Below are 22,446 nucleotides of genomic sequence, written 5' to 3' on the forward strand. Positions count from 1 at the left end.
CTCTCTCTCTCTCTCTCTCTCTCCTCTCTCTCTCTCCTCTCTCTCTCTCTCTTTCTCTCTCTCTCTCCTCTCTCTCCTCTCTCTCCTCTCTCTCCTCTCTCTCTCTCCTCTCTCTCTCCTCTCTCTCTCTCTCTCTCTCTCCTTTCTCTCTCCTCTCTCTCTCTCCTTTCTCTCTCTCTCTCTCTCTCCTCTCTCTCTCTCTCCCCCCCCTCTCCCTCCTAAATTTCTAGCCAATCTTTAAAATGCAACTTGAATACCGCCTTCTCTTTGTAGCCTTTCATGATTCTCCCAATGGGCAAACACTTTCTCTCCCTATCCTCCTTACCCACCAAGCTCCGCAAAGCAATTTTCTGTACCTTCCATTTTATGTTAGTCTGTAGGTACGGCATATCCCTCTATTACTTCAAACTCCATCTCCCTCAATACCTAGTAGAGTAGTCTATACATAATAGGCTCTCAAAAAATATATGTTAAATTATAGACATCTAAAAGCTGCCATTGGATTTTCTTACCTAGCAAGCACCTTCTCACATAATGTACTGACTGACCAAGAGGCAAACACCTGAGCCAGGAAAGCTAGTGCATTGCCTTTAGGAGTCTAACAAAATATGTAACTGACATACTGCCAGAATCCAGAGTAGATGACCTTAACCTTTATGTATGTCATGGGCCCTCTTTGGAGATCTGGTGAAGTCTATGGGCCCTTTCTCAGAAGGATGTATTTTAATGCATAGAATAATATGTATAGAATTACAAGAGTCCAATAGTAATGAGTCATTATTATTAAAATATTTTTAAAAATCAACTTCACAGACTCCAGGTAAGAACCTTTAACCTAGAATAAAATAGATCTATGAAGTGGAATTTTGGTAGATAACCATGAAGCTATCCATACCATTGAGCCTGGTAGACTGTGTGCTTTACTGTCATGGCCTTCTAGAGCCCAAAGTCATCTCCATGGCTACAATGAAGGCCTACTATCCAAGCAAGCCTTATGACAAAGTCTTTGCCCAAAAAAGGTACCCAACAGATACTTATTAGACTGAATAGAATTTAGACAGTCACAGTACCCTTGAAGATATGCCAGGCGGCATATCTATCAAGAAAGACCTTTAGAAGCCATCTATTCATCCCAATGATAGTGAGAACTAAAGTCAAATATGGTACCTTGGAAGGAGTACAGAGTTCTAATCCTGAACCTGTCATTACCTATTTGACTTTAAGCAAGTTACTTTCCTATAGACCTCTCTTTCCTCCTCTGTCAAACAAGGGGGTTGGGCTGAATGACCTCTCAAATACTGATCTGGGTTCCTCTAAGTGAGGCTATAATGAACAGGGATGGCAAAAGAAGGCTCTAGGCATGAAATGGTTAACCATAGACTCAAATGATGTGGCATATGGATAGCTTCCATCAGAGCAATTTTTTTAGTGGGGGAAAGGGGTTAAATAGAATTAACAGGTTATTTCATAGAAATAGAGAGCTCCCTAATTAGGAAACTCACTCTACTACTGCAGGCCTATAGCTGTTCTGCAACTTAAAGCAGGGGTTCTTAACCTGGAATCCATTAACTTGTTTTTTAAAGTATTTTGATAACTGTACTTTGATAAAATTGGTTTCTTTTGTAATGTTCCATCATTTCAGTCATGTCTGACTCTCCATGACCTTATCTGGGGTTTTCTTGGCAAAGATACTAAAGTAGTTTTCCATTTCCTTCTCCAGCTCATTTTACAGATGAGGAATATGAGGCAAACAGGGTTAAAGTGACTAGACCAGGGTCACATAGCTAACAAGTGACTGAGGCCAGATTTGAATTCGGGAAGAAGTCTTTCTGATTCCAGGTCTGGTGCTCTATCCACTGCACTACCTAGCTGCCCTCTTCTTTTGTAATACTATATACAGTTCTCAGGACCAGATTCTGAGAAGGGCATGGATAAGTTGGGAAATGTCAAGATGGGAGTATCCAGGGTAGGGAAGTACCTTGAGATGATGATATATGAAGACTGACTGAAGGAACTGGGGTTCTTTACCTGAGACAGACAAAACCCAAGGAGTACATGACATTTATGTACAAAGGGCAATTAGTTCTACTTAGATCAAGAAGATGGAGCTAGGGAAAAGTATGGAAGTTGTGAAAAGTCAGATTTTGGCTTAATTTAAAGGCATATTTCCTAACAATTTAGAACTATACAAAATTGAAATGGGCTGTCTTAATAAGCCATAGGATCATAGTTTCATAGATCTAAAATTGGAAATTATTCCATAGACCATCTAGCTCAGTTTTGTTTGAAGTATTTCAAATTATTATTCTGAGAAAGATTTCTGAGATATTATACTGAGAAAGGTTTTGGAACACTTCCAAAGGTGTCTGGACACAAAAAAAGTTTAAGAACCCCTGTTATAGAGAGGCTTCTGGCCAATGAGGGTTAGTGACTTGCCCAAGGGCATGCTACCAGTATGTGTCAAGGGTGGGATTTGAACAGGGATCTTTCTGACCTGGACTCCAGGTCTCTACCCACTAACCAACACTGTTTCTTTGGATACTAGCCTGGTTTCTAGCAATTACCCAAGTTTTTGAGCCAAGGCTTTGTGCCAATGTAGAGTCCAAGAGACCAACACATTAGTAGTGATTGGGTATAACAAATAGGGATTGCAGCTGCTATCGAATGATAGCCTCTACATGTGTGCAGAATGGAAAATTGAGCTGGACATACATCAATCAGTCTCTTCAACCCCACCTGCACACATACATGGCAACAGTCATCAAAAGAATCCATTTCTAAACTGAAGGATAGTGACACATACTCACAGCTAATGAAATGAGGCTAACTGACTAGAGTACACATAATCCTTTCTAAACTGTCTTCCCCAAGATTTTTAGTTATGTAGGAAAACATTGCCTCCCAGAAATGGACTGGAATGCCATTGAAACCAATGTGATTTTATAATCATCAGGATAATTGTTCTCACACCCTTAACCTCAGAATTATCCCCGGCCCCTCTGCCAGCATGACATTACTTTTAAAATTCTGCCGTTTCCCTGTGCCAGTGTGTATTGGTTTGCTTGGTTACACTTCAGCAGTCAGGACTGAAATAAACAATTCATAAAGGTTTTGTATAACATGCAGGTCAGGCAGGGAGATCATAATCAATCCATTTATTCCTTCATTCACTCATTAAATATGTATTGAGTGCCTACTATGTGCAAGGCACTATAAACATGCGAAATAACTCTCCTACTAGACTGTAGATTCTAAGGGCAGGGACCATAAGGCAGGTACATAAATATATTTCAAGGTGATGTGATCACAGGAACAGAGATTTAGAGCAGGGAGGGACCTTATGGGTCATCTAGTCCAACCTCATTTTATAAATGAGGAAACTAAGGCCTAGAAAGGTCAAATGATTTATCCAAGGAGTAAGGACTGGAACCCAGAGTTTTCTGTTTACAAATCTGGCTTTCTTTTCGCCATACCACACACTTGTCAGATCTTATTATTAAAATGTAAAAAGCCTGAAATGAAGCTACTACCAAAGGAATCTAAGTTCTAAAGGAGTTTCAGGGGGAGAAAAGAAATAACTTTTAGTTGATAATGTCGGAGATATTGGTGAAGGTTTCATGGAGGACATGGCATTTGAGTTGGGCCTTGAAAGATGTCAGGTTTCAATGGGAAGAGGAAGAAGAGGGCATGACAAAAGAAAGAGTGGAGTAAGAAAACATTCAGAGGTAAGTGAAGAAGTAGGTTTGGAGAACAGTGAGCAAAGTTATGTTTGACTGGCACAGACAACATTTGTAAAAATGGTAGCAGGAGATAAGCATGAATTAGTAGCATGAAGACAGATCATTGAAGAATTTGAATGCTAGGTCAAGGAGTTTGCACTTTATTTGATTATCTCTGGGGAACTATTAAAAGTGTTTGAGTTGGGGAGTGTTTTCATTAGAGCTATGCTTTGGGAAGATTAAACTGGAAATTCTGTGAAGAATAGATTTAGAGAGGTAAGAGATTGGAGGTAGGGGAGACAGAGACAGTATTAACAGGTAATGATTTTGGTCATGGAGAGGAACATGGAAGAAGTCAAAGACAACACTAAGATTTTGACTCAGGTTGACAGAAGGTGATGGCATTCCTAACAGAAATAGTGAAATTCAGAAGAGGAACAGATATGGGTGGGAATGTAAAAAGTTGGATCTGAAGGGCATATGAAATATCTAGGGATAAATTTCCATCAGGCAGTTGGAAATGGGAAAGAGGTAGGTGCTAGAAATGAGATCTGGAAGTCATACACATAGAGGTGATAGTTGAAACCATGGGAATGTGTAAGATCAAGGAAGGAGAGAACATCTCAAAAAGAGGACAGAGAGTAGAACCTTGGGGAACACTGACATTTAGGGGGCAGAAGGGGAATAAAGACCATAAAGGAGAGCTAGAAATGGTCAGAGAAGCAGGAGGAGAACCAGCTTTTTCCAACTGTCATAGAAGCTAAGATAATAAGAAAGAATTTGAAGTATACAATGGTTTACAGAGAGATCAAGAAGAATGAGCACTGACATGAAGCCAATAGATTTTCTCTCATATTATACACTGAGGTCATTTTGTAATTTGGAAGAGAAACATCTTAGGCAAATGGTAAGACTCTAAACCCTATTCACTAGAAAACAGTATAGAGGGAGTGGCGCAGAAATGAATACAGACATTTCTTTTGAGAAGTTTGATAATGAAATGAAGTTAAGAGTAGTTCAATGGGATAGCAAGACCAAAAGAGTGGGTTTTGTGTTTTGTTTTGTTTGTTTGTTTTTAAGATATTTTTAAGGCCTGAGTTTGACCAAAATCAGAGAGAAGGATCATGCAGAAAGGGAGGGATTAAAGCAACAAGTGAGGGGTTAACTCATGGATCAGGATTAAGAGGTAGGAGAGTATGAGATCAAGAGCATTGGTGAAAATATTAAATGTGGTATAGCTTCTATCAGATTGTATGCTGTCTTGGGGAGAGAAGGGAGAGAGGAAATTTGGAAGTCAAAATCTTATAAAAGTGAATGTTGAAAACTATAAATAAATGAATATTTTTAAAAGAAATATTAAATTGAAAAGAAGGAGAGAGACTCCCCATGAGGAAAGAAAAAAGATCAGGGACAAGATATAGAAAAATTCTTAAAGTGGAGAGGAGAAAAATTGGAGGAATTTTTTTGGGGGGGGGTGGCACTGTACACAATTGCAGGCAAAGTGATCCAAGAGTAAGAGTTGTCAGGAGTACATCAAAAGGTAAAAGAGAATCCAAACTCTTGGGGGGCAAGAACTGTTTCAGGTTTGTCTTTATAACTCAAACATCTTGCACTTGTAGGAAGTAGTAGTTTACAAGATCATAGGACCATAGATCAACCCTCTCATTTGTCAGATGAGGAATTTGAGACATAAAGGTTAAATGACTTGGCCAAGGTCAAGCTAAGGAAGGCCTAAGACAGGATTTTTAACTCATGATTCCAAATCCAGAATTCTATCCACTATGCCACCAAACAGTCCCACTCAAGGTTTATTGAATTGAATTGTTTAATTGAATAGCTAGGGGAAAGTAGGGTCCTTAGTCAGAATGTTTTCATGAGTTTCTCCAACCCTGAACAGCAGAAGTGGAAAAAGTAAATGAAATATAGATGATTAGAGACTGTTATCAGGGATGTTCCAGAGGCAGCTTGAATTGACTTGGGAGTATTAACTGTTCAGTTTTCAGTGCAAACATTTACACCTCAAAAATGGGCAAATACAAATCAGACTTGATATGAATGAAATGGAATATTATTGTGCCATAAGAAATGGTGAAAGGAACAGTTTCAGAGAAGCCTGGGAAGATTTATGTGAACTAAAGCAGAATGAGGTGAGGAAAAACCAGGAGAACAATTTCTTAGCAACAACAACATTATAAAGACAAACAACTTTGAAAGAATTAAGACTTCCAATCAAATGACAGCACTGTACACGGTTGCAGGCAAAGTGATCCATGAGAAAAAGAAGCATGCTACTCAATAGATGATGGAACCAAAATGCAGAATGAAAAATACGTTTTTGGACTTGGCCAATGAGAAAATTTGCTTAACCATGCATATGTTACAAAGGTGTGGTTTTTCTTTTTCTTTTTAGTTGGGAATGGAGAGGCAGCAGGGGGACATAACAAAAACTTCTTAATTAAAAAAAATTAGTTTAACAAAAAAAGAAATGTCCCTTCACCCTGGATTACCTAAAGTTAGCCTCCCCATACAAAGATCCTGAAGGAACAATTGCTCCTTCTTGTAATATGATCACTAACCCTATGGGGTGGGTGCAGTTTTAGAACAAAGAGATCAAACTATGTGTCGCTAATGTGATTACTGAAGAAAAATGGAAAAGCAGAATGGTGTAATGGAGAAAGTGCTAGATTTGAAGTCAGAGGTCCTGAGTTCTAATCCAGATTTTGCCTTAGGATACCTAATATCTCTGAGTTTCAGTTTTCTCATCCTTAAAATGGCCTCCAACAGACCTTTTGGCTCTAAATATATGTCCTCAAATGTTTTCTGCTAGTGTTGGTTGATGAAAAAATGCCCACAGAAGTGTAGTGGAGAAAGAATAGTTCTCCCTGGGCAGCAAGACTATTGGACAAGCCATGTCTAGATAAACTCTAGCCTTGACTGAGTTCTCCTGCAGTAGCTACCCACTATACTCTGTTTTCCTAGCAGGCTCTATCACTAGCAGAAGCAGATAACACAATGTTCCTTACTTGCTTAATCCTGAGTCTCCCTACAAAGACTTCAAGGTGGGTCCATTTGTAACTTGGTTAAAGCTGCACATGTCATGGAGATGTCCTATAAAATTATAACAAAGCCATAAAACTATATCAAGTTCATAGATTTAGTGGTGGAAGGGAGCTCACAGGTCATCTAGTTCTAAGACCCTATTTAAGACAAACACAAGTCAAGTCCCATCCAAGCAGTGGACAAGTAATTTTAGACACTGGATGACTTCACAAACACAGTCAATTGATTCTGAGCTTCAACACCCAATGGCCTTCAGCCTCTGATAGCCAGAATCCTCCTTCCTTTCCCTTGGCACCCCTCCCCCTTCCTCTTTAGGGTGACTGGAGAAATCCTACCTTTGCTTTGGCCATCTGCTCCACACTAGTCAGCAAGCTATCCACTTCTACCTTCAACTCACTCTTCTCTTTCTCCAAGTTCTGCTTGACCCACTGTAGGCTTTCCACCTGCCCCTTCAGTTCCCCCAGGCTTTCCACATGTCTCTTTCTGATGGTGGCAGCTGTGTTTTCAAAGTGAAAGGCAGCCTCATCCAGGTCTCTTCGCAGCCTCATAAACTCAGTCTCCCTCTTCTTATTGATCTCCAATTGGGCCAGACTGGTGCTCCTGGCCTCTTCCAGCTGCTCATTCATCTCTTCCAACTCACAGGCCAGGTCACTCCTCTGCTTTTCCACATTGGCTTGTGTTGCTTTTCCAGCTTCCAGTTCTTTTTCCAACTCCACCGTTCGAGCCTGGCACAACAGTAATAATTTTTCTTTTAGTGTGAAACCTGTGCCATGTTTTATACTCAGGGAACATTATAATGGCATTATTTATTGGTTCTCATAACTGTGAAAGGTCACTCGGCTCTTTGGGTTCTTATTTTACAGTTAAAGAAAGTGTTGCCAAGAAAGGTTAAGTGACTTACCCCAAATCAATACGGAGTCAGAATTAGAACTCACAGTTCCTGAGCTCTTAGCCCTATATGACATGTGTTTTCCTTTAATTATATGAAGTTTTAAAAAATTAAACTCTATTCTTAATCTTTGAAAATAAACTCATATAGATCCATGATATGTTAGGGTTTTAAAAAGACAAAAACAATAGTAAGATGGTTCCCTATACAGTAATACCTCACTAACCTGATTATTTGGCAATGTCAGTTGTTCAGAGTTATGCTAAAAGCTCATTACTCTGGATGGAGCAGAACAATTAACCTAAAACTAATTCACCTAAAGTCAGTTCCTCTTTAACAGAGCCAAGAGCTACAAAGTAAGCAAAACATCAGCCAGAATAGATGTCACAAAGGTCATGTACTTTATTCAGAGGGACCCCTTCAGGACCTTGGCCAGAGCCTGTAGATACATTTTAAACACAGCTCTTTTCAGTTTGATTACCTGGTTTCTAGACTCACAGCAGATTTGAGGCAACAAATTCAAAAATGAGGGAGGAGGGAGAAATAGAGGATTGGAAAGGTAGGCACACTTGACAACATCAAGAAATGACAGCTGACAGTGAGGGAGGAGATAGAACAATTATAGAAAGTAGAACTCAAAATGCCTAGAATCTGGATCCATTTAGGGAAGGGCCCAAATCCCCTGTTAACCCTTGAGAACTTCATTGTATTATAGAAGAATAAAATTACTGAAGTTCACCATGATGACTCTGAGTCATGGAGTAAAAATGGGTGTTAGGCAAATTAGTTTTAAGTGAATTATCTTTATATCTGATAGATGAGCTTTAACTGTCATTCTATTTGAGGTGTGACTAAAAGTAATGATTTGCAGGGGGGGAGGGCAATTAGGTGGCACAGTGGACAGAGTATTGGACCTGGAGTCAGGAAGACTCATCTTCAGGAGTTCAAACCCAGCCTCAGACACTTATGAGCTGTTTGACACAAGGCAAGTCACTTAAACCTGTTTGCCTCCATTTCTTCTTCTGTAAAATAAACTAGAGAAGGAAAATGGCAAACCACTCCAGGATCTTTGCAAAGAAAATCCTAAATGGGGTCACAAAAAGTCAGACACAATGGAAAAATGACCCAACAAAATTAATTATTTAGGTGTGGCTATCAATTAATAGGGCTTGCATGGTTAACAGATATATATGAACAAATCAGTATTTCCCCCTTCAAAGCAGATACCCATATTCTTATTCTATTCTTAGGCTATATTCTTATTCTAAGGATACTGCCATTTCTGATATATTTTTGGAGCTCCTCTTTTGAATACCTTCAATGGTGGTAAATAGTCCTCTTTTCAGGGTAAATTTAATTTCTGAAAGCAGATAAAAGTCAGTGAGAACCAATGATGGTGAATTATTAGATGGACAATCAAGTTGCCATTTTTGATCCAAAACAGGGGGTTTTAATAAAGTAGTCTGGCTTGTTTGTTGTTGCTTTTTTAAAGAGTCATTTTATCTTTTAAAGTTAGTCTCGTTACTTTATAGCACTACACATACACCAAACAACAGGTATTTATTAGGTGCCTATAGATAGGTAATCGGCATGAATAGGGAATAGAGACCCATACTTGGAATTGGAGAGACCCTGAGTTCAAGACCTTACTCATGATAACTACCTGACCTTGGCCAACTTTCAGTGCCCCAGGGAACTTTCTAAGATTTTAAGTAGATGAGTTGCTGTTCTGCATTGGTGGAAGGTTTTTCCACATTGGGACCTCCTCATATTGCTATAATAATAATAATACTATAACAACAACAACTGGCACATTTATAGCACTTGAAGATTCGCAAAGCATTTAAGTTACCCCATTAGATCCTCACTAAAGCCCTGTGAGGTAGGTGCTCTTATTATCCCCACTTTACAGATGAAGAAACTGAGACTGAAAGAGATTAAATGAATTGCCAAGGGTTATATAGTTAGGAATTGTCTGAAGCACGATTTGAGTTCAGGTCTTAACTCCAAATCAAACACTCTACCTACTGTGCCAATTAGCTTCAATTACACATCCAAAACCAAAAGAATTCACTGATGAACACAGAGTGTTCTGAGGTTCTTAGCAGTTAGAAGAAACTGCTAACCTCCAATGTCAAGTACTTTTGGTTACAGACAACACATCTATGGAAAAGGATGCCTTGGTAGATACCGCAGGATCATCCATCATTGATTGGTCCAGATCATGAATACAATATTCAGCTCCTTGAGGTTACCTGAAGCTCCTCCACCATCTTCTGGAACTGGCTGGGGAAGTCTTTCTCATCTGTGGAGTCTGAAATCATCGGGCCCATTTCTAGCTCTCTCCTGTTGGTTTTTTTTTAATAGGAGAATAATCAAGAACAAACAGAAATATGACCAAATCAGTATTTCCCCCTTTAAAATAGACACCCTGAGGGGCTATCTTATTATTCTAAGGATGCTGCCACTTCTGATACAAACCTTCAAATTGAACTTCTGGTCAGAAAGTCTAGTCATTTTTCCTTTTTTAAGTGAAAGTACAATGACCTAGAAACAGCAATTTCTAAAGCAAGTATTAGAATTCTGACTTGGGGTGCCCAAGAACTTCTGACTCTATCATCACCTGTGCTGAGGAAGGATACAGGTCTTCAAAAGTAAATGCAACAGACAGAAGGCAGGCAAGCATATTTACATCAGTAGCCTTCCCTACCTCCTACCAAATCCACAACTTTATATACTGATACTACAATTATATTATAAAATTACAACATTTTTTTAAAATTGTACTATTAGGAAAGACTTTATGTTAGGTTTTAAGATTGTTGTATATTATACTTTCCACAAATACTCAGTTACCTGGAATTCCCAGTTTGACTACATAATATAGGACATAGCACTATATATCCCCACATAAGAGTAACTCAGGCCCAATCTGCTCAACTCTGATCCTAGTTCTTAATGGTTTTAAGTCAGTTTCATTCTAACCATAGTCCTACTTTTATGTCCATGTTATCATCTCCATGGGTCAAACCACATATCTGCCCTTAATCTAGCCTTATTCTAGTTCAGGAATTCTTTTTTTTTAGAAGGGGGGAATGCAAGTTAAGTGGGGTTAAGTGACTTGCCCAAGGTCATACAGCTAGTAAGCATCAGGTGTCTGAGGCCTGATTTGAACTCAGGTCCTCCTGACTCCAGGGCTGGTGCTCTATTCTCTGCACCACCTAGCTGCCCCTAGTACAGGAATTCTTAACCACCGTTTTGCATGTATGTCATGGACCCCTTTGGCAGCATGGTAAAACCTGTGGGCCCCTCTGCAGAATTCTCTTTATAAATGCAAATGCATAAAATTGCAGAGAAAATCAACTATATGGAAACACAGCTATTAAAGTATTTTTTAAAACAAGTTCATAGACTTCAGGTTAAGAATTCCTGTACAAACCCTTATAGTATCTTCATCTTATACCTCATTAACTATTTCTCCTTTTATTCTGTTCCAGATTAGGGACAGGAATTAGATCTATGACTTCATTGGTATAGGTAACTCTCAGGTAAGAAAATTCCCTTTGCCAATGTATGTTGGTAACTTCTCTGTAACTTATAGTCTTAAGGAATTGCCTAGAGTCCTGAAAAGTTATGACTTGTCCAGAGTCACACAAACAGTATGTGTCAAAGATGGGACTTGAAGCCAGGTCTTCCTAAATCTATGATCAACTTTCTCTCCTCTGTTTTGCTGCCTCTAAATCCATTTTAAGTAGCTTTAAAACTTAGAGAAGTTCCATCAAATTCACCAAATATTTATTGTTAAATTGAGAAGAAAAAAATGAGAGGAAAGGCAGGAAAAAGCAGGAAAACAAGAGAAAAGATATGAGATGTTTTTAAAGGTAATAATGAGACTGATTTTTCTTCTGCATTTTATGCTATTAGTCTCTTTACAGGCACAGTTTACCTATTCCCTTCCTTAATAATGCCATTGTTGTGTTGCCTTAATGGCAAACTTCGAAGAAACACCAATAGAGAGAGGAAGCTGTTCAAAACTGAAGTTCATACAAACAATCAGGGTGAAGAATAACGGGGAGAATAAGGCTTGTCCAACATTCTAGGACTCAAAAGTCAGTCCTAGAAAATTGAAATTAAAAAATTGAAATAATCTTTGTATCAAGTAAGTCAGGATGGAAAATATATACAATTTCTATTAATTCAAACCAACTTGGTTGGATATTTGATTCCTGACACCATTTTGTAGATAGCTACTACTCATTTATCTCTATCCCACCAAAAATCTGGACTTCATCACAGATCCCCCAGTTTGAAATGTTGGATCTTTGACTTTTTTTGTCTTTCCATGCCCTTTCCAAGAGTCCTTCTACACCACACCTCCCCAACCTCTTCCAACACCTTTTTTACCATTCTCCCTCAGTAGAATACAATTTCCTTGAGGGGCAGGATCTTACTTATTTGCTTTTATTTGTGCTCCTCCCCCCACACACACACACCTCCACCCCCTGTGCTTAGCACTAGCATTAGAACATACCAAGGGCTTAATAAATGCCCTACCTATCACTGGGGTTCTTACTGCTGCACAAAGTGAGCAGCCCATTGGCCACAGCCCTTTGCTGGTCCTGTCATCTTTAATCTATCCCACAAATATTTCCAGGGGAATCAAACAGTTGCCTTAAGCCAACCACACACTCCTCTTTAACACATTGGTTCTTCCTTTCAGCTCTTTTGCCAAAACACCACATAAGTTCGATTTTTTAGACCTGTTATCTTTCCCTAGAGTATTAAAAAATGAGGCATTAGGAGTATAAGAGTGAACAAAACAGATTAGCTGCTCCTCCCAGTACGTACTGTGGTTCCTCAATTATCTGGCCAACAGAAAGATACCTTACTTGTCTAATTTTGCATCTAGTTGCTGCCGGTCATTCTCCAGATCCATGACGCTTTTCTGTCTTTGATCTAAATCACCCTCTACTTTCTCCTTTTGCCATTCCAGGTCCATCTTTATTTTCTTCTCTTGCTCATAAACACCCTCAAGCTGACAAAAGAAAGAATTGTTATTTTTTAACTAAATGACATTGAGATGCTTAAAACTCTCCTGCAGAAGGTTAGTGTGTATAGTGTACTTAAAACCCCCGGTAAGTAATATCAATGTATACATTCTATTCTCTATAATATGTGCATATATTTATGTTACATGTGTACATTATAATAATTATATTAAAGTATCAATATCATATGACATTAAATGTTGTAAATATGGCAAATAAATGTTTGTACTAACACAAAGGAAAACCTTGGTAGTATTAATAAGGAGCTTTTTCATTATCACATTTAAAAACAACAAACATTGGGACAGCTAGGTGGCACAGTGAATAGAGCACCAGCCCTGGAGTCAGGAGGACCTGAGTTCAAATCCGACCTCAGACACAACACAAAATTAGCCATGTGACCTTGGGCAAGTCGCTTAATTCCAACTGCCCTCCAAAAAAAAAAAACAAGCATATATCTATTTATTATTATTTAAACTACCTATGTACCAGGTACTATGTGAGCTCTTTTGAAAGCAGGAAATATTTCTTGCCTTTTCTTTGTGTCACCAACCCTTAGTACAGTGCCTGGCATAAAATAAATACTAGTTGACTGACTGACTGGAAATGCAAAGAAAGGCAAGACCATGGTTCTTTCACTTTGAGGACCTCACATTCTAGTGGCAGAGACAGTATGCAAACTACTACTTATACACTAGATATATGTGTGTAGGTAGATATATATCTACATACATATATATACACACATATATATTTATTACACACACAGAATATAAACAGGAGGTAATCTCAAAGGGCAAGCATAAACAGTCTTGTATGTTAGTGGGGTATATAGGTGGAAATGTCCCATAAATAAAGTCATAGAATTGCAATGAGAAAAAAGTCTCTGGAAATTTTATGGAAAGTCATAGCAGTTAAAATGAAAGCAGATAAACTTCATGAGGAAGTATGTATGCAAAAGTTGAAAACCCCTAGGAATCTGATACTGAGACCCATGGGCTAACCTCATTTAGAGGGAAAGGGGTTGGTGAACAAAGGGAGAAAGAAAAACCAGAGAGACTTAGGAAAAAGAGAAAATGTAGAGAACACATGTCTGATTGTCCACATCTTCAAATGCAGCACAATTTCTAAGAAAAATGAGAAGGAACACACACTGAAGTGAAACCAGAACAAACCAAAATAAGCCCACTGTGGTTAATAACTGCCATGGATTGTAGAACATTTACAAATCAAACACACACAGTGGGATCTTACACCCCTTATACTTCTCATTCATTTAAGTATAAAAATGTATTTGGTTATAGACAATCACCTGAAAATTCCTTCCTGTTCTTCTCTAATGTTTTCATTAAGGATGCCTTCAAAGTGTTTATAAATGATTCTGAGAGATTTTATATAGATATGAAAGCCACTATCTGAAGTTGGTAATTACTTATGTCTTCTCATTTACCTTTCCATGGGGTTGAGGGGAGGGATGAAGAAGGAAAGATCTTTTATATTCTTAGGAGTATAGTACTGGTTTTTATATAAGTATTTGGTCAGAATCACAGAATTGTGGAGTTGGAAAGGACTTCAGAAGTCATCTAAGCTAACTCCAAACTAAACAAAAATCACCTTGCTTAAAGACATCCTCTGAAAAGGATCAGATCATTTCATCTGTAAAATTAGAAAACTGAACTAGATGGCCAATGAAATCACTTCCACTTCTATATCTATGAAATGATGATCCTATGACCTACTAAGACAGCCCATTTCAATTTTGTATAGTTCTAAATTGTTAGGAAATATGCCTTTAAATTAAGCCAAAATCCTACTTTTCGCAACTCCCATATATTTTCCCTAGTTCCATCTTCTTGATCTCTGTAAAACAAGTTTAATTGCCCTTTGAACATAAAGGTCATGCACTCCTTAAGTTTTATCTGCCTCAGGTAAAAAACCTTGCTTCAGTCAGTCTTCATATATCATCATCTCTAAGGACTTCCCCACTATGGACACTCCCATCTTGACATTTCCCAATTTATCAATACCCTTCCTAGAATCTGGTACTGAGAAGTGGATACAGCATTACATGTCAGGTTGGACCAATGCAGAGCATAGTGGAATTATCACCTCTCCAGTCCTGAACATATGCCTCTTAAAGCAACTAAGACTGCATTAATCTTGTAGATCTATTGTATCATAGTGTTGACTCATTTGGAACTTGTAGTCCACTAAAACCCTAAGATTTTCTTTGGATCAACTGTTTTCTGGTCACATCTCTCCACTTTGCATTTATAAATTTAGGTTTTTCAACTCAACTATAGGCCTTTACATTTATTCCTGTCACATTTTCCCTTATTAAGTTTGGCCCCATATTCTAACCTATCAAGATCTTTTTTGGATCCTGATGGTAGCCTAATGTGTTACCCACTCTTCCTAGTTTTGTGCTGTGAAGATGCTGGCACGGGATCATAAAGGTCTTCCACTGGAGACTCCCTTCCACAATGACATTAACCTATTAATGACTTATTTTGGGGGTCCAATTGTTCAACTAGTTCTGCTGCTGTTATTGTCAACTTCATAAATTCTTTACATAGGAAAATATTTAACTCCCTAGAGTTTAAAAGTTCTCTTCAAACTATCTCTTATACATACATTAAAATCATATATGACAATGAAAACTGAGACAATGATTATATCTTTGATTATTGATACAATATTATAAAAGGTATGGTACGTGAAGTTGAAAGCCCCCAAAAGGATTGCTTATTGATACAAACATCCTACAAAAGCCCCAGCTCACAGATGACATTGTATCAGTTCCATTTATCTCTGAAACATTGCAGTATCTTCCATGGAATCTACAGCAAAGTAAAACAATTTTGGAACCATCCACAATAAAAAAAAAAGTGGATAAAAAACACACATTATCAGGGGCGGCCAGGTAGCACAGCGAGTAAGAGCACCAGCCCCAGAGTTGGGATGAGCTGGGATCAAATCCAGGCTTAGACACTTAGCACCCACCCAGAAACACCTGGCCATATAACCTTGAGCAAGTTACTTAACCCCCAATTGCTTAGGGTCAGCCAGGTGGCTCAGTAAGAGCACCGGCCCTGGAGTCAGGATGACCTGGGATCGAATCCGGGCTCAGATACTTAGCACCACACCCAGAAATAACTGGCCGTGTAACCTTGAGCAAGTTACTTAACCCCGATTGCTTTAAAAAACACACATACACACATTGTCCAGCTGATGTTAAGCTGGAGATGAGCAGTCAAATTAGCCTATCATTATGTATATCCCTGACAGGCTAGATAATGTGCAGGCCCAGAATGGAAGAAGATTACACTTAGAAAAATGAGCAGTGCTTTAGATGATCCCAAACTGCTTACTACTTTAAGACTCATGTCATTAACATCAGTGTTCTTCTGGTGATGCATATGGCTTTGAGTCATGGAACACTATGACATCAAAGGGAAATAAGTGCAAGTAATCCAAAGGGCAATGAAGAAACGAGTGGTTGATATAAGCAGCCCTTATTTGGCATGTTACTAACAATAACTTACAAGCAAAAACTGGTATGAAATGTTATCAGAAATGTATGTGACTACAAAAGTAGGATGAGGGATAACAAATGGACAGTCCACTTCTTAAAAAGTTTATACTTTTAAAAAAACAAGAGGAATATCCCTAGAATATTCAGTAGTTCCCCTGTGGAGGATGTATGAGGAAATATTGACAATTATATAGGATGAGAAGGCATGGAGAAATTATAATCTGCATTAATGAGAACAGTACCCATACCTGTAAAATGATAGATCCATTAAAGTTCCAGTGTACTGGAGAGCAAAGCCTATATTTGTGTGTAATTCATGCCGCATATCCAAACAATATATAATTATACATAGCTGTTTAGTTTATAACAAGGGTGTTAACCCCGTCTTCTAATACCAGTTAGCAAAGTAGAGATTGAAGATGGGACAAAGGCGAGGAATGAGGCCAGATTAAAACTGAGAGGGTCAGGGGTAGATTCTGACCAGTTTTCATTGAACTAGCATTAGAATGTTATATGTGAAGTTGGAACCCAGTCATGATACTGAAAATAGGAGTAAGAACAAAATTCCATTATTGCAGTACAAGCTTCTCCAATATGCAGGGAAAAGGAAACACTTTATGAAGAAAAATTCATGGAGTCAGTCTCAGGACTCCTTTATGAAGTCCTGAAAAACAGACATCATTCAACTCATAACATGATCAATTTAAATATTGCATATTGTCTTCTATTTAGCATTGGGGTGGCTAGGTGTCACAGTGAGTAGAGCACAGGCCCTGGAGTCAGGAGGACCTGAGTTCAAATCCAGCCTCAGACACTTAACACTTACTAGCTGTGTGACCTTGGGCAAGTCACTAAACCCCAATTGCCCTACCTTCCCCCCTCCAAAAAGCAAATATATATATAGCATTGAAGTTATATGTACTATCTCTCCATCTTAAGTTCCTCAGAAGAATGTCTTTATTCTACTCCTAATTGTGGAGACCCCACACGTACCCTAGTCATTTTGTTACAGAATTCTGCATGGAGTAAACATATGTTAGTAGAATTGAAATGCAATGAGCTCGATGCCTTAACCTCTTATCTTATACTGTTGAGTGATACAGATTAAAAGAATTGCCAATTATGAAAATAATCATTACGAGGCAAAATATGCCTCTAAGTTTTCTTGATTCTTTAAGGACAAAATACATGAAAAATAGAAGCCTATCCACAAAGGGGGGAAAAAAATCACTTGCCTCATTGACTTGCTATTCTCTTTTGAGCTTTGCTCTGCTCAGTGTGCTGAGGTCTCCTTCAGTTTGCACTTCATCTAGGGCCTGCTGGCAGACCTTCTTGGTAACCTTTACATCTCTCTTAAGTTTCTCAATATCGTCAGTTAGCAATTCTATTTCTGTCAGGTTCTTAACCTGTGGGTAAGGAGAAATAATTGTTCAAGACATCTCTCATCAGAGCCAACAGAAGGTTAAGGAGGCCTTCTTATCCATATTTTTTTGTACTGGACACTCGTGTGGTAGCCAATGTTACAGAAAGGCTCATGATGAACAGAGACACTTAACACCTGATAGACCTATAAAAATTCTGAGGCAAAATGACCCTTCACTTATTTTGGATGGAAATTGTCTGTGTTACCAACCTCCATTCAAAGGATAAGAAATCTCGAGCCAGAAGGAAACTTAGAAACTAGTCTCCTCATTTTGCAGATGAGGAAACAGAGGCCCAGAAAGGTTTAGTGATTTGTCCAACATCACACAGGTGTTACAAACTGGGATTTGAACCAAGGTTGTCTGAGTACAGTGTCCTTTCCCCAATATCACATTGCCAATTGTAAAAACAGATCTTTGGAAGATACACCTTTCCTGCAAGGTGGGACCAGCTGAAAACCATCCACCTGAAAATATAGGGATGTAGGTAGAATTGATAAGCCTGGATTTCAGGTGCTGTCATCATGTGTGCCTGAGAACAGCATCTTCACAAATTCCAGTCCATTCTGCTTTCTATAGTAAATTCAGTATTTTTCACATAGTAGGTACTTAATAAATATCTACTGAATTGAATTATCTGTTGTGATCATGGATATGACTTGATGTGGCTGATCCTCCATATATTATACAGAAGCAACCAATTTTCATGAAATGAGAATACAGAAAATCATAGATAACACTAAAAAGCATACTAAACTTACTTTGAAGTCTTTCTCTGACAATTCAGAAGGATCTTGCTAGTCTCAGGGACCTGGGCTCCCGTCTTTAGAAGCTGGATCATCTAGTCCAGCTCCCTGATTTTATAGATGGGGTAACCAAGGCCCATAGAGATGGAATGATTGCTCAAGATCATGAAAACAGAAAGCGTCATTACAAAACACAAAATATCTTTCTTATACTGGTGATAATGTGGTAGTGCCAATGAATGGTGAGTCATAGAGATAGGATGTCTAAAAACAGAATATGCGAGCCTAAAACTGGGATCTATTCATCTGAAAGAGAGTCAGAAAAGGGAGTAGGTGTCATTCTTCAAAGTTATCATTAAAGTTTTACATATTGAAAGAGTTAGGAACCCTGTTAGACACCATAACCAAACATCATTCCAGAGGACTCCTAATGACATATGTGATATACCTTCCTCCAGAAAGAAAGATCCAATACTTAGCACAGTGCCTAGTTCTTGTAGGCACGTAATAAGTGTCTTGTTGATTGACTGATTGATGGACAGACTCAGAGTCTACTTGAAGACTTTTTTTTTGCCATCGCAGATAAAGGAATTTTGCTGACTACATACACATATAACAGGCTTTGTTTTTCTTGCTTTCTCAATGGGTCAGCAGTGAACAAAAGACAATGAAAATAAAATAAAATTGAATTTTTTAAAGTTTTATATATGGCATGTCTACCAATTCCTAATGTTTGGCACATATCATTCTCGGCTACTCTCAACTCCTACAAAGACAAGAGAATCAGTTGTCTACCTAAAAATAAAGCAATTCAAAGTCAAACAGCAAATTCATGGCAGAATTAAAATTGCCACCTATTCCAAATCAGCTATTTAGCTGACTGTGACTCTCTATAACAAAAAACATTTTGAGTCCAAAGAAATCTATTTTAACCTTTCTATCTTATTTTGTACACAAGGATACTGAAGCAAATGGGGGAAAATTACTTGGAAGATTAACTGTGATTTCAACATAAGCTAGTGTTTGAAATCTAAATCTGATGGTTCAGCACACTGTGTTCTATATCTTATACCAGTTTTAACCTTCCTGTAACCTAAGGGAGCCGGTTCTTGTGCTAATTAAAAAGAAGCTGGTGACAGAAACCAGGTTTGAGAGAGCTGTAGTACAAGCATGTGGGCCACCAGGCCTCCCTCTTCAGAGGGGGAAAAAAAAAATGAAAAGTACCTTATGTTCTGTAGAGTGCTTTTCTTTCTCTGACTTCACCAGTGTTGTTTCCAGGTCATCGATTTCTTTCTTCAGCCCAGGGCATTCATCTTCCAGTTCCCTCTTCCTGGCATTCAGCTCAGAATTTATCTCCCCTTCTTCCTTCAACCAGCTCAGAGAGTGCTTTCTTTGACTTCGGCCTCCAGCTGGATCTTGAATATTATCAGAGTTCTGTTCTTCAACATCTGCCAGGGTCTCTTGCTCCTACCATGATGCTGAGAAATTTGTTGCCAACAGCTGGAAGTAATTCATCAACAAAGAAAGAATTCTGTTTAGCATTTAGCAGAGAGATAATTGCCTGCCCTCTGTATAACAAGTTGTCCACCTAGCTTTTCTTAAACCTCTAAAATAACATAACAATAGCCCTGATGGGAGTGCCTTATTTATGTTTAGAGGCAAATTCAATCTTTCAGCCTTAATTAATGAATTAAATTACCTTTTCCAGGGCACTGAATGGAATCCTAGTGATCAAAAAGCAAATATGTTACAAAAAATAAGCCATGTATCTCTAAATCCACAGTTTATAGACACTTTCATACTGGCACATAATCTGAGTGAATGCTATTGTTTCCAAAATGAAAAAAAAATCACATTCCAGAACAGGATTACACTACAGAATGTAGGCTATTTATGATGGAATCAATTCCATAATATCATCAATTAGAGCTGTAAATAGCAGAGAGTAAGTGGGGCTTTATCCTAGGATCCTAGTATGTAGGGGGTGAGTTTCTTCCCCAAAGGGAGCATCTTCTCCCTGGTATGAATGTTATATCCATACTTTGCCTCAAGGAACTCCTGACACCTAATAGTTAGGGCCCAACTGTCTGCAGGCCACTACCCTCACCTTCCTGTCCCCTTGACATCCCTTTCCTGGGGACCTCAATCTCTCTGATAGATTTTCTGGAGGATAAACTGTTCTCTCCTGGATTACTTCCACAGTTGAACTGTTGTCTGTTCCACTACCATTATACTCTTTCATTATTTTTGTCCCCGTGTGAAAAAAACCCTAGTTATAGCTCTGTCCTCAACACTTTCATTTGTAACCTAAATAAATATTTAGTAAATGTAACCATTTACTAGATAGTGCTTGTAGTGGACAGATGAGCTGGCCTTGAAGCCAGAAAGCCCTGGGTTCCAGGCTGTGACACACGAAGCTGTGTAAGCCTGAGTAACCCTCCATGCTTTCCTCAACAAGCTAGATCAGAAGGTGTTAACCTGCCTTGGCAAGACAGTCTTTCTTCATCTGGAGTTGCCTGTAACAAAAAAAAGATCACAGATCACAAATCAAGTACCAGTCCCTATTCCTAAACAGAATCACATCAGGTACTATTTTCTCATAGCCTGGATTCAAGATTCCCGGCGTTAGTTGAAGTCAATAGCTACATTTCATTTGATTTCTAATAAACTTTTTGCCTCAAGGATTCCAGCAAGAGCAAACTCCACAAGTTGTACCCAGGCTGCAACAGAAGCATTTTCTTTTATCCATTTCCAAGTGTACCGCCTCTAACTCACTGAGTGGCCCATTGTTCTTCATGTTACGGGTCACGATCAAAAAGAAGGAACTGATTGCCTTTCACTATAAAGCACCTTTCATGAGTCTGAATCCCTCAATCAAGTTCCCTCTAATTTGTCTCCATTAGAAGCTAAATGAAACCTCTTCTTTGTGAGCAAGCTCTTGATTGAGGCAGGTCTTGCCGAACCACAACTCCAAACATGTCTCCATTTCCCTTTTCCAGACCTCACTCGTCCTCTGCAACATATTGGCTCAGGAAGTGTATTATCTTCTCATTTGCTATGCTTAAGTTGTCTCTGCTGTTAGATCAGTAGCAAATAAAGGCAAAATCCTGTTTACTGGCCTCTGGGTCAACTCTTGGCAGGAGAAGCTACTGGCTGCTCGGCAACTGGTTACAGAGAGCTGGGAGAGTTAAGGACAAAGAGGAGAAAGGAAAAGGGGAGAGAAGTAAATCTCCACCCTCAATCAGGACCTCAAAGGGGGAGCTAACTGAAAAATGTAAAGGCTGCTTTAGCAGGAAGGGTCAGCAGCAAGAGGGAAGAGCCTCCAAAATTGGTGGGATAATAGATGTATTTCATCTTACTGCAGCCCCAGTTGACAGGCAGAACAGACAGTTTGTTCTATTCCATTCAGTGTGCATCTAGGGCCTGCCACCAGCTCTGAATGAAGAGGAGTATCCAATTGACTGTCATTGATCCATTCATTACACATGACAGCAGGGTTTGGGGACTGAGCCTTGGTGGGTGCCAGTTTAACAGCCTGAAGAGTCTTTCCCCAATGACTGTTATTCCCTCATAGACTCACTGTGTTAATTAGAAGGGGATAACTCAGGATTTCCAAGGCTGAATCAGAAGAAAGTTTATTGGTTTGACCCTGAGCTCTGTCCATTTTTGACACAGTGACTGACAAGTATAAACACCACCCATCCTGTAGGTAGCCAGATAACTTGGATTTTTCTTTAGCTTCATCACAATCATATCCTCCTTTATTAGGTCTCCTATCCCATAGTCCTAATCTCCATTCCCACTTCCCTTAGAGCTCTGCTTCCCAAATCTTCTCTGTGAAACTGCTCTGATAGTTCAGGTGACTCTGGATATGTTCCATTCCTGTGCAGGATAGAGGGGCAGAAATGGATAGCTGAGCCTCATCTGTAGCTAGTCCAAACCTATCACACACTGCCACTCATTCCAAACAAGAATAATGGTAAGGCAAGGAGGTTAAAAAAAAAAGCATGTGGTAAAACTTGGATAAA

General features: G+C 38.9%; 1 protein-coding gene across 1 annotated transcript in view; it reads right to left on the reverse strand.

Moving 5' to 3' along the window:
* MYH15 (myosin heavy chain 15) overlaps positions 1–22,446 on the reverse strand; it is a 100,578-nt gene that overhangs the window by 68,485 nt on the left and 9,647 nt on the right. Inside the window, 5 exon segments of the mRNA XM_069069910.1 lie at positions 7,115–7,504; positions 9,924–10,014; positions 12,558–12,703; positions 17,487–17,657; positions 19,643–19,885. Coding sequence (XP_068926011.1) covers positions 7,115–7,504; positions 9,924–10,014; positions 12,558–12,703; positions 17,487–17,657; positions 19,643–19,885 — 1,041 coding nt within the window.

This window comes from Petaurus breviceps, unplaced genomic scaffold, assembly GCF_028583685.1.
Source record: "Petaurus breviceps papuanus isolate PSGF00001 unplaced genomic scaffold, PetGlider_PUasm1.0 90792, whole genome shotgun sequence".
NCBI classification, from domain to species: Eukaryota; Metazoa; Chordata; class Mammalia; order Diprotodontia; family Petauridae; genus Petaurus; species Petaurus breviceps.